The 12,884-nt window shown below is 56.7% G+C and overlaps 1 protein-coding gene across 1 annotated transcript in view; it reads right to left on the bottom strand.

Annotated features, from left to right (window-relative positions):
- SEMA6C (semaphorin 6C) overlaps window positions 1-12,884 on the bottom strand; it is a 73,579-nt gene that overhangs the window by 12,674 nt on the left and 48,021 nt on the right. The window contains exons 12-20 of the mRNA XM_044449066.1: window positions 12,516-12,650; window positions 11,864-12,019; window positions 10,903-11,076; window positions 8,899-9,036; window positions 7,916-7,993; window positions 6,784-6,839; window positions 5,490-5,540; window positions 5,163-5,342; window positions 1,399-1,548 (exon numbers count right to left, since the gene is read on the bottom strand). Coding sequence (XP_044305001.1) covers window positions 1,399-1,548; window positions 5,163-5,342; window positions 5,490-5,540; window positions 6,784-6,839; window positions 7,916-7,993; window positions 8,899-9,036; window positions 10,903-11,076; window positions 11,864-12,019; window positions 12,516-12,650 — 1,118 coding nt within the window. The remainder of the gene's footprint in view (window positions 1-1,398; window positions 1,549-5,162; window positions 5,343-5,489; window positions 5,541-6,783; window positions 6,840-7,915; window positions 7,994-8,898; window positions 9,037-10,902; window positions 11,077-11,863; window positions 12,020-12,515; window positions 12,651-12,884) is intronic.

Below are 12,884 nucleotides of genomic sequence, written 5' to 3'. Positions count from 1 at the left end.
AAGGGAAGATTGGGCAGGAGGGTAACGGAGGAGGACGGATTCCATCCAGTCTCTTCCACCTGCTTTTTCTGTTGCTCGTCAGCCATTTTTCATTTTGTCATCTGCTCATTCATGGAATGGGATTCTTTTTCTGCTCAAATTTCATTCTGCTTGTGCTGATGCACCTTAGCAAGATCGCACATGTTCATGCTTAATGTTCACTCAGGCAAATGCACAAGTTGATGCAAATGGACACCGATGCTCATTATCAAGAATGCACATTAAAATGAATGCAAAATAGTGCAGATCCCACCACACACACACCAGAAGTGAAAAGAGGATTTGGAAGTCCAGAGTCCGTGTGACTCAGAAAAAGCCAGTCTGCTACAGAGTTGGCAGGTTGAATTCACTGAGCTCTGAAACCGACTGACTTGAATACAGGAATTGCTAACTGGAATTCAGTTTTTCTTTGGTTTCTGCATTTTCTTGGACATTTGCAAAACAGTTTTGACTCCCACATACCCACAAAACAAACACCTCTGCATTTCAAGCTAGAGCTACATAGTTGTATTTTAGTTTGTAAACAACAACAACACACATTTCCTGGTGGGTTTTTGTTGTTGCAAACAAAAGCACGGATAGATGTGGAAACACGATGGAACAGATTCGTGCAAGGCTCGCAATGGACTGGCGTGCCCCTCCATTCTCTGAGTTCTAATATTATGAGCAAGGGAAGGAAAAACCTTCCCCAGCGACTTCTTCTGCACCATGCATATTTTAATATGCCTCCGTCGTGTCCCCCGTTTCCTCTCCTCCTTTTCCCTAAGCTGAAGAGCAGGGGGCCTCGCAACCTTTCCCACTGGGCGATGCTCCCACTGCTTATGTACCCAGCTTATAACTGCATCTTTTCTGCATCTTCTCCTGGCCTGCAATAACGTTTTTTGCAAAGGGAAGGAAAGGTGTGGCAGGGCCTGCGCCACAGACGTGGTCCTGCTCTCCCCGTTGCCTTCCATCCCCCGTCTTTCTCCTCCAATATATATATATATATATATCGCTTCTCTCTTTCTCCCGCTCCAACACACACACGCAGCTATACGTCCTGACTTCAAATATAGACACGCACCTCCCACACACGGCCTAAAATAGATTCAGAAAATGCCTCCGAGCAGGAGCTGGGGCACTTCACAGGTTCCCGCCTGGGTGTACCTGCCCGTCGCCCTTTCCCACGGCTCAGCCCCGTAGCGTGCAACCAGGCAAGGGAACGGTGCTGCCGCCGTCGACATTCACATGCCCCGCATTCCAGCCCGCACGCGTCTCAGGCGCCTGCCCCCTCGCCGAGTTAGTGGGTCTAGCGCAGCCGGTTATGGGGGGCAGGGGCGCGTACTGGGCGAGGCCAGGCTAGCGCCCGGCCCGTCTTACCCTGAGTGCTCACAGCCACGCGGAGGGTGGAGCGTGGGTCCCCAACGCCGGGGGCCGGCCGGGCGTCAGGAGCCAAGCTAGCAGGATGAGACCCCTGGGGGACCTCCGGGAAGGGTCCGGAGGTGGAGGCTGCCACGGTCTGCATCTTTCCTGCGTTGCCGGTGACAAATACAACATCAGCATGAGAAGAACAACGAAAAAGCGCATGGGGAGAGGCGCATGGGGGCCGGGCCGGGGGTGCCAGCGGTCTCGGGGGGGGGGGCAACGTCCGGAGAACCCGCACGGGCTGAAAACCGTGGGCACTTTCTAGCAACTGGACTGTTTTGGGGAGGACGGACGAATCAAGAGTGGTGCCCCCCAGGGAGTGGGGACTGCAATACACCCGAGCCCAAGCTGCATTGGGACCAGGGTCCAAGGAAGCTCAAGGACACCAGTCCGTGCTGGCCAGGCTGTGGGGCTGCCCCGGGCTGCAGTCAGAGGGGCTCGTGACAGGATGGCAAGCCCGGGAGACGTGGGGAGGGTTCAGAGGTCCTCACCGGCTTGCAATATCACCTGCCTGCCCCACCTTTCGAGCTGGGGGACCAGGCACAACCGAAAATGGGCCAGCAAACCCCCTCTGCAGACACCGCCTGGGAGGAGGGACTCCACGGACCGTCCCGCGTGGCCTGGCAGCTGAGCCAGGAGGGGCAGCTTCCTGGGCCAGGAGGTAAAGGAGGCCTACGGCAAAGGTAAGGGGGCAGGCCCCTCGGATTTGAGTGCTGCTCTGGGGACTGATCGCTTGGAAGAGGTGGACAACCCGGCCACGGGTGGCCTCTTAGCCCCGCTCCTCTCTCCTGCCTTAACGATGAAGGGATGGGGAAGACAGAGGGGATCGGATCTCCCCAGATGCTGTGGGACCAGGACTCCAATTGGCTGGTACCAGCCAGCCCAGTGGTGTGGGATGATGGGCATTGCAGTCCAACACCATCTAGAGATTTTTTGCCGCCAGCCCTTCTGAGGCAGGGGAGAAGGGAAAGCAGGCCTTGCTGAGAGAACTGTTCCCCCTCCTCTGCCCTCGGGGTCCCTGTCCCCTGGCGTGTCGTGCCTGTTAGGCCACCCTGCTTCATCACCCCGTTCCAAAGGAGCCTTTGGGCTGAGGAGCTGCACAGAAGTGCCCAGCGCACACGCATCCACGGGGGAGAACCGCTGGGGCCCCACTGGTGCTTTCCCCCAGCCCTAAGCCACTGGCCAGGCTGAACGGGCATCATGGGAGCTGTAGTCCTGCACCACGGGGGAGCACCAGGCGGGGAAGCCTCCTGCAAAAGCTGCGAACCACAAGAGCCACCTGGGCTAAAGGGGCGGGATATACGTTTAATAAACAAGTAAGCTCATCTCGCTTTCAGCCTCGCCATCTGCCTCCGAGGGGAGTGGGGCGCACGCCCCCCCCCAGGTCCCCTGGAGGAACAGGCAGCGTGCCCCAAGGGGGGGCGTGTGGCCCGGTGAGGACCGGCGAGGACGGGGCAGCCCCGGCCCGTGGGCGCGTCCCCGAGTCCCAGCACCAGCCGGCGGCGGCCAGCCTAGCGAGGCCGGATCGCTTGCTTGCTTGCTTGCTTGCTTGCGTGTCAGCCGGCCCTCCAGCCGGTGGCGGCTGAGCCGGCCAAGTTCCGCTAATGGATCCCAGACGCTGCGAGCCGGTTTCCCCTTTCTCGCTCAGCAGCTTTTGCAGGAAGCAGCGGGACGTGCTGCCAAGAAAGGGCCACGAGGAGCCAAGGCACAGGGGCCGGGGGCTGGGCGGGAAGCACGTGGAGGGGGCCGTCACCCCCAGCTGACCCCGCGTCCAGGAGAACGGGCCGGGAGAGCCCGGCGGGGCAGCTCCGGGCCGAGTCCAGGTGAGCCGGGGGAGAGGTCAGGCTCCCACCAGGCGGGGAGCCTGCCGCCCCCTAAAAGCCACCCCACACCCTGACCCGCTGCCCGCCTGCCCCGAGGCGGTGCTGACGGAGTGTGGCAAACCCTTCTCCCTCCGGCTTGCTCTCCGCCTCCCCCCACGCAGTGAAATCAAGAGATGCCTCCCCCGCTGGGTAATTAATGGAGTCGCGTTGGCTTTAATTTTCTTCCCCGCGTCTGATTGGCTCTGCCCTTCCCTCGCTGGGGAAGTGGGCCTTTCTTCTGGGGGGGGGGCGTGCGAGGCCCCCTGTGGCAGCTGATTGTGTGTGTGGAGCACGACCGGCAGAGCGGCCTTCCCATCTCTCCTGCCCTCGCCTCGGCTCTGCCTCTCTCACCTGGGCTGTGCCCCCCACCTGCCCGCCCACCTCTGTTGCCCCTCTTTGCACCCGGGCCTGTCTCCCCCGCCCCTCCGTGTCTCTCTCGTTCTCTCTCGACGTTGCGCCCCCCGCCCGCTGTCCCGGCCTGCCACACGCGATGCACAGAAAGTCTGCAAGGGGAAAGGCGCCCCCGGTCTGTGTGGACGCATCTCCTGCCTCCGTTCAGGGGCAGCCCGCGGGGATTTCGGGGGCCGCTCCCCGTTCCCTATCAAACAGCTGGGCTAGAGCAAGATGGAGGTGGAAATGGCAGCCCTCTGGATCGTGTGGATTCTGACCCTCATCGGCCCTGGCTGGGGCGGATGGGAGAGGGAGTCTACGCAACAGCTGGTAAGCCACAGGTCTCCCGCCCCCCCCGGCTTGGATCGAGGGCAGAATGGCAGGCATCGCTGCATTTAATTTTTTTTAAAAAATCCCCCACAGCCCATTTCACAGAAAAATAACCGCCCCTTTCCCACTGAGCCGAGGAGGGGGGACAAATCCTGAGCAAGCTGAGGACGTATGCAAGGAAGCTGGCTGCTGGCCAAAGGGGGGGACATGGGGAAAAGCGGGTTGAGCACCTCTTGCAAAAAGTGCTCTGTTTGAAGGGCCTCAGGTCCGAGCCCAGCAGGGCCCTCAAGCTGCCGGCCCACAGCTGGCACAGGGAGGGGGTGGAGTCCAGATGTGGCCACACTTATGTATTTAAGGCTTGCACAGCCGGATGAGCTTCTCAGAGTAGCCCCGTAGAAGTCAGTGGAACAAGTCCACCTCAGGTCTGGATCCAAGCCATGGCTACCTGCGTTCCTATTTAAATTCCATTTTCTCTTCATTTCCAGTGGAGACCTGAGGCTTCAATGCCAGCAGGGAGATGTATCTGCTCCGAGTTTTAGTCCGAATTTTTAAAGATCTCTCCACGATATGGAAGTCTGTTCCCCAGACAGGCCGAGCCCATGGAGCGCTCCTTAGAAGCCCAGACGAAAGCCTAGACTGGATACCGCCCACGCCCCCAGATCTCGGAGCCCAAAAGCTGCCACCATAAATGTGCCATCTGGGCCTCTATATCAGGGTGTGCAAATATTATGCAAACCAGGGGCCCCTTCTGCCCTTATTTCGTGTTACGAATTTCACTCCTCATGGGGATACTTAAGCGGGGGCCAACCTCAAGAAGGGTGGGCATGATCTGGGACAGAGGATTAATATTAATTGCTGTGCCAGCAAGATGGGATGGTGGGTGGGGGGAAGCCAACTGGAGAGGCGGGAGGGATGCTGGTGAGATGGGATGGAGAGGAAAGCGCGCTCGACATGGGCAGGAAGAGGTGGGGCCGCATGAGCCACCGCTACTCCAAGAGCCCGTTCTTTCGGGAAGGGGCTTCGTGGGAATCCCTCTGCCGGACACAGGCCTTTCTGTTCCCCGTCGCCTCCGCCGTGTGAGGAAGTGTCTGTCGCCCCCCCAGCAACTGAACTTTCCCTGGCCGAACCAATATTTACCCATCCAGCCTTGGCCAGCAGCCACCTTGGGCCGGAAGGGCAGCTGCGGCAGGCCGGTTGCCACAGCAACGCGGGCAGCCCAGCAGCGCGTCTGCATGGCGGAGGGTCTCAGGCTCTCCGCCACGGCGCCCCAGTAGAGAGGCGCCTGCGGGGACTTCTGAAATGGCCGATCCAATATGGCTGCCCAGCGGAAATTCCGCCATGGGCGTTTGGAGCCCGGTTTCTACGGGGTGTTGGGGGCACTTCTGCGCGGAGAAGCAATGGAAGATGAGCAGGGAAAGGGGACGGGAATTCCCGGGGGGTTCAGGAGAGGAAGGAGGTACTAACCATAGGCAGAGTTGCTGCTGCCATCCCGATTTCCGGTGGCTGTGACGACGTCTGGAAAGGAAAGGAGGCGGTAAGAGACGGGGCGGTGGGAAAAGCCGAGGGAAGGTGGTGCGCAGAAGCGGCGTGTGCAAGGGGAGCCGAAGCGGCAGCGGCGGATCCCAAGGCCGGCCGTCCTTGCCGCCGGACCCTTGCGATGGTCTCTCCGGACGGCGCTGGGAGGTCAAGGAAGCAACAGGCGAGTGGCGGGGGGTGAAGCCAGCCAGCCCCGTGTCAGTGGGATCTCTGCACACCCCAAGCCCCAGGGGGACTTGAAGCACGGAAAGAAGCAACGCATGGCTCTTTGACTCTGGCACAAAGGGGCTAATCTTCCCGCCCCCGGAAGCAAAGCACTGTCCTAAACGTTTGCTGGAAAAACACGCTTTCTGCGTACTGATCTGCGTTGCTGGAGGATGGACTGAAAAGTCTCTTTTCGTCTTCTGCACAGACGCACACGTGTTGGCTCCGTTTCCGACCTTTTCCGGCGACCGGTTGCCCCGGCCTAACTTAGGGATAGCCGGAAGGGCCCGAAAGCTGCAAAGGGGAACGTCAGCTCCAATCCGCACCCCGTTCACAGAGGCAGGTAAACCCAGAGGCTCTTGCAAGCTCACCTCTGTGGCTCACGAGTCCCCTTCATACTGGTTATCAGCCAGTCTGGCTCCCTCCTTCTCCCCCGAGCGATCTCCGAAGGGCGCCCCCCCAAATCCTAGCTCTGCGTGGGGCGTTTCCTCATTACCCAATTTTCCTGGGCCTCTACGTAGACACGAGCCCGGTGTTAATATTATTACCGTTATTTAATGCGGATTAATGTTAGCCCTCTTCGTCATGGTAAGTGAGACTCCCTGGGAGCTTTTCCTGCTGCTGTGGCCGCCAGCCAGGAGTTTGGTGCCTGGGGTCCCAGGAGCCGGACCAGATGGGAACAAGACCCCTCTTCGGAGAGGGTGACCCCTCTCGCTGCTCTCCCCGTCCCTGCGGCACGGCATCCCGCTTCCCCCTTTCGCTTCCCACAGCCCTTTCAGGCCAAGCGCTTCCAGCTCAACAGCTATTCACACGCCTGTCGAGGCCGGCCAGCGAGGAGGGGCTCCACACAGCCGTGTCTGCTCCGCTGGAAAGGGTAGTTTTAAAGCTGAACGGGGACGCGGCACTAGCCGCGCTCCCACCAAGAGCCATGCACAGCGGCAATGCCCCTTCCCGGTCACGGCAGCTGCGAGGAAGCCTCCTCTTCCTCACTCCCCACCCCCAGCCCAGGGCTACTCACCTTGACAGCTCCCCGTGTACCTGGCTGCATTTTCGACGTCTTGTTCGAATCCGCTTCTGCGGGGAGGGAACAAGAGAGAGAAATCTCATTACGCCTGCCGGGTTGATTAAACTCTCTGCGAATTAATCAATGGCTTGGCACCCAGAAAATGAGGGGAAGGTGGGAGAGGAAAATTCCAGCTATGGGCCCCAAAAGAGCTGCCCAGTCGGTTCCCTCTTTCTTCTGCTCTTCCCCTGCTGGGGCAGTTCAAGAAAATGTGTCGTGTGATGGATTGTTTTGCCATGTTGGCAAATTGCAGCTGGCAGTTCAAGAAGATATTCCAGGAATGAACCTAAACTTCACAGAAAACTCAAAGACCCTTTCATTTGGCTTAAAAAATAAAATAAAAAGACAAGGTTCTAGTTCTCATGACAGAGGAACACTGGGGGAGAGTCAGCTGTGTATGCTGACTAAGGAAGGTTCTTGGGCTTCTAACACGTAACACAAGAAGTCCAGGATGAAAGTTTGCTTTATTGTTAATTTATTGACTGTTTTAAAATAACCCATTTTTGCAGCCTGCATTCAAAGGGCTTACAAGGCAAGGTGGAGGTGGGAATTAAATTAAAAATGACCATGGTAGAAAATCATTATTTCAACATTTTGAAAAAAGTCAGACCCTGCCCTCTGCAGAAGTTTTGGACTATAACTCCCAGCATTCCTAGCCTATAGCCAAGAAAGATGGGAGTTGAAATCCAGAGAGGTCCGCCTGGCGCCGTCATTATTTGTTTTTCGGCGCCAGGCTAAGACCTTTTTATTTAAACAATATTTTACTAACATTTAATATTAACTATAGGTTTTAATTTGCAGCCGGAATGAATTGGGTTTTTAATTTGTATAATCTGTATTTTTATACTATGTTTGTTTATTTATGTAAGCCGTCCCGAGGTGTTAAGCGATGGGACGGCATACAAAAACTCTAAATAAATAAGTAATAAATAAATAAATATCTGGAGGGCATCCAATTAGGGAAGGCCTTAGATAATGCATCCAGCCACTAATGCCGTTTCTGATGGGCCCAATTAACTTGCATTCGGCGAGAGGAAGGAGAAGAAAACCACGAAAATGAAGACACGGGGATGGCCGGGGGGGATACCTGATCTCATTGTTGAACGCGACACAAGCGCCTGTGTGTAGCCAGACGCAGTACGGATCCCGGGAAGCCAGACAGCTCCTGGGTGGAAAGAAAGAAATCTGTGCTGAGCGGGGGAAGGACTGTGACGCCGCCATCTGCCCGTCGGTTTTCCTCTTGCGAGGAAGCCAAAGGCGCTTATGCAAACATGCTTCCCACTTTATCCTTACGAGGACCCTGTGTGGTAGGCGAGGCTGAGAATGAGTGACCAGCTCAAAGTCACCCAGGCAGACTCATGGTCCAGCGGGGACTCGAACCCGGATCTTCCGAGTCCCAGTCCTGTACTCGGGCCACTTCGCCGCATCATCTCACCCGGCGGCAGACAACCCAGGAAGGGCCCTCCTGTGCTTCATCGGCCCAAGACGATCAGAATTCAAATTTGCACAGTGAAACCCTAATAGATTTTCTGGTTTTGCTCCGGTAAAGTCGCTCCTGCATGGAGAACTGGAGGATGGACCAAAACTGGCCAGGTGATTTGCAAGAGGGGAATCCGCTCCTGTGGACCCATGTAGCAGAAATTCAGGCATGTGCCAGAACACACCGACGCACACACAGTTTTCAAACTGTGCAAAGCTATTTGTGCAAATTACAAGATCCTCGACTCCCAAGACCCCATTTCACTGGCAGAATGCACAAAAAGCACACTTTTTTTTCAGGAATTAGAAAAATGTAATTTGCCAGCATCTGCCACTGCTCACTGGAACACAGGTGGTGTGGGACTGAATCCGGCAGAAACAGAAAAGAATTCCCAGTGTGTCTATCCCTTGCCAAGGAGGGAGGGATGGGTGTCCACAGAATGGGGTGGGGGGGGGACATGGGACCTCCTGGGTCGAGTCCCCCAAGCTGGCCGGCAGGGGCTGCACCGTGACACCACGCCACAACGCTCGGGCACAAGGAGGCGGCACAGGGCCCAGCAAAGAGGCTTCCCCACACCGCGACCCACTGACCTTCGGCAGGTGCTATGGGCCCCGCAGCGACTGAGGGGCACCCGTACCACACAGCTGGAGAAGGCCACGTACAGGGCGTGGTTGGCCGCATCCAGCGTGAACCCCAGAACCCGCCGATCCGCCTTCCGGATGCTACACCTGGAGAGTGAGGGCGAGAGAGCAGAGCAGGTGTCTTTCCCCATCTTCTCGGGGTCCAGAGGGGGAAAATGCCGGCTTACAAGACAAATGCAGCCCTCCTGGTCTAGGAGGACAAATTCATTCCTCATCTGTCCCTTTCCCCTGGATCCACCCCCTTTCCACCAATTGTGTCCTTGCTTTACCAAGGTTCAAGGGAACCAAGGTTCAGTTTAGATGCCAGGAAGCACTTCCTAACAGTTAGGGCCCCGAGGGTGTGGAATGGGCTTCCACGGGAGGTCATTGAGGCCCCACTGGTGAGGGTCTTCAAAGATAGGCTGGACATGCACATGGTGGGCATGTCGTGAGCGGAGCCGGCTGGTGCCAGAGGTCAGACTAGATGGCCCGGGAGACCCCTTCTGACTCGCTCTGTTTCTATGTTTCTACATGTCATCCCCCTGTCCTAAAAGGCTGAATTCCTTCTGAAAGGCTTGGTAACAGAATGAAAGAGCTTTAAGGCACAATATATTGCGGTGGGTGGGGGTGGATTTGCCCCCCTCCCGCCATTTTGACTTTGGCTGTGCTCGGCACTGGAATGCCCCCAAGAGCTGCTCCGGAGAAGAATTCCGCCTGGGATTGAACAGGGTGCCACAAGCTGGTTCTAAAGCTTGCTTGGCTTTTCACTGGTTTCTCAAACTTGCCCCAGGTAAACGTTCACAGTTTTTAATATGTTCTATTTTTGTCTGAGCGGCATTCGCAGACAACGTTCTGCCATTTAAAACCTCCGGATTTGTTTGGTGGGTTTGCAAGCATGAGAGGAAAAAGCCCATGTGGCACGACAGGAAGCGAAGGAGGCCTTGCTCCTCCTCGCGAAGAGAGCGGGGCAGCGATTTCCACGCGGGCTCTCTAGACTGCACCTGCAAAAGCTGTTAAGACATGCTGGAACGCGACGGAGGGAGCGAGGGAGAGAGAAGGAGCTGATTCTGGATCCAAGGGACCTCGCAGCTGTGGAGGGAGGGAGGCCGGTGGTGAAGAGGGGAGTGTGGGTGACCTTGTGGCGAGACGCTGTCTCAGCCCGAACCATTTGTTCGAAGACTTGGTGACAGCCTTACACCCTTGGTGTGTACAACCTTCACATTCCCATTCAACCATCTTCCCGGTCCAACAGGCCCGGCAGGTTTTGGAAGCAAAGCAAAGGAAACAAAGCCAAGCTGGACCTGCTTAACTGGAAGTGGTTAAGTCAGCACAGAACGGTAAAGACCCGGTTGACAACTGCAGGTTGGAAGCGGGATGCCTGAAGCTCTGGTTCCTTCTGTATGAACTAGCCCATCGTTTACAGCCGTTGTCAGAGGAAATTTGACATGCGCAAGGCAGTCATGCCATGAGTGGAGCCGGCTGGAGCCGGGGGTCAGACTAGATGGCCCAGGAGACCCCTTCTGACGCGCTCTGTTTCCATATGACCCACCCCCTACAAAGGCTAGGCTGATGGGCACTCAAGACAGGGCCTTTTCAGCGACAGCACCCCAATCCTGGGAGCTCCCAACCGGGGAAGGCAGCATTGCTCCCTTGTGACCATATTTTAGATGGGCAGTCAAGGCCGGGTGGGGGATTCTGGGATGTGTAGCCCTTTTTCCTTGCTTAACCATGTATAGAAACACAGAAACAGAGCGCGTCAGAAGGGGCCTCCCGGGCCATCTAGTCTGACCTCCAGCATGAATGTCGTTGTTTTAAGGTTGGACTTTGATTTTAGCACAGTTTACAATGTCCCACCGGGACGTTTTCAGCAGGGGGGCCACTGAGAACTTCACCCGCCCTCCGGAGCATCTTTGCAAAGTCTAGCTGGGGTGAAACGCCCGGCCACCTCCGCCCCTCCCTCCGGACCAGACTCACTGGGATGGATGGTAGACGGAGACCTCTTCCAGCAGCAGCGTCTCCACGGTGGCGTTCTCGCTCATTCGGGAAAGCATCTTCAGCACCGTGCCGTCCTCCGAGCCCAGGAAAAGGACTGTGTAATTCCGGAAGGGGCCAGCCGCTGGGTCTGCAGCCAGGTGGGTCAGCTTGTACCTGGGGTGGGTGCAGAGGGGATGTGAGGTTGCATACGTTGCGAGAGGCCCGGGTCTTGCCGGTGCTTGTTTGAAACAAGGGTGTGGGAGCCCTTTCAGCCCACGGCCACATTCCTTTCCGGAGATGGTTGCAGAGGAAAGCAAAATGGAGTAAGGGCAAAAACACTGGAAAAGCCAGGAATATCCTTTTAATTTAAAGCTCCTGGACGGGTACTTCAGCTTCTTAAAATGGGGGGAGAAATCTGTACAAACCCGGGGAACCCAAATATTTGGTGGTGTCCGAAGGGGCGGAGCTCCCCAGAAAAGGGGTGGGGCTATTTGGGGACTCCAGGGGGCAGATCTAGTAGGCTGGATTTGGCTGGTGGGGCTGGGGTCCAGCCCCCCGGGTTTAAAGAGCTCCCGGTTAAGTGAGCGTGGAAACTCCTCTGAGATTAGTTTGGCACTGCTGTGGTTCGTTTGCAAGCTGGCTTTGCTGAAAGTGCGACTGAGCAGGAGAAAGGCCAAATGAGGAGGGCAGATGGCGAAAGCCAGGAGGGAAAGGAGCCGTGGAAATACGGAATGCCTGGAGCAGAACGAAGGCCAAGCCGGGAGAACAGTTTCTAAAAGCAAGACCGGTCGGCCTTGAAAACACACGCACCAGCCGCTCAGAGCAGAACAAGGGCCGAGCTGGGAAGGAAAACACGTGGAAACAGGAGGGGAAGCCGTTTTGTAAAATTCGGGGTGCTCAGAACAACGTGTACTTGGCAGGGGTGCCGGACAGCAACCGCCTGGCTGGGCCCGGACTTTACCGGCTGGCGGTCTTCGTAAACCACGGCTGCTCGGCGATGGACGGCACAGCTTCATCCAGCAGAGGGAAGGACTTGATGAAACTCAGCATCTCGTCGGGAAAATCATTGGAGGTCTTGAAGGCCGAGGCTCTGCCAATGCCGGCACAGCAGCCGGGTCTGCAAGAGAAGAGAGGCCACGAAGGCGTAGGGGGAGTCAGGCAGAGCGTGTGCGTGGATGGAGCACACCGCACAGAACACCCCGGGATCTCTGCCTCCACATTTTTGAAGAAAGCAGCTTTCCGCACAGCCCACTTACATGTTTCTGAGACTATTCTAACAATACTGAGGACTAGCATCTTGTTTAAAGCTAAGCTGCCAAAAAAAGAGAAAAAAGAAAAGAAACGGAAATCCAGTTTGAAAATCCACCTTAGGGGCTAGAAACTTGATTTTTGTTTTGAAGTGAATGGGAGCTTCTCTGGAAGACAGTTTCTGTGGGCCATGCAGCATCCAAACACTTCCACAGAATCTGTCTCCCCACCTTCCCCTCTTAACCTCACACTCACACGCGCCTGATCATCAGCTGTGACTCATCGTACACCATCCCCTCTTCCAGAGCTGTAAGCGGATTAGACAAGCGCCTCGTGATTATGAGGATGAGGCACAGCTTTAATACCTGGGCTTCGGGACCTTCTCTTCGGGGATGGGAGTCCAGGCTGCGTCCGCGTTCTTTTGCTCTTTGAATTTGCCGTCAAACACCCGCTCCACTTCGTCCATGTAGAAGGCACAGACTGCAGAGCCCATGATGCTGGGCAGAAGACCGAACAAGAAGGAGCAATGGAAACCGCAGGCCTCGGCAGACTCAGCCGCGCATGTTCTGCGCGAAGGGGCTGCCCAGGTTCTGCAAGGTGCGACTTGAACGGACGCGGCCGGCGGGGCAAGCCATGCGCAAAGGTGCCGCGGTGGGTTCTCGAACAGCCTCGCCACGGGGGCCAGCTGAACCGGCACCACAGCGCCGCACTCGGCTTGTGGGGGGGGGGGGGGC

The sequence above is a fragment of the Varanus komodoensis genome, unplaced genomic scaffold (assembly GCF_004798865.1).
Source record: "Varanus komodoensis strain SLA01 unplaced genomic scaffold, ASM479886v1 scaffold57, whole genome shotgun sequence".
NCBI lineage: Eukaryota > Metazoa > Chordata > Lepidosauria > Squamata > Varanidae > Varanus > Varanus komodoensis.
This window is presented reverse-complemented; position numbering and strand designations above follow the sequence as displayed.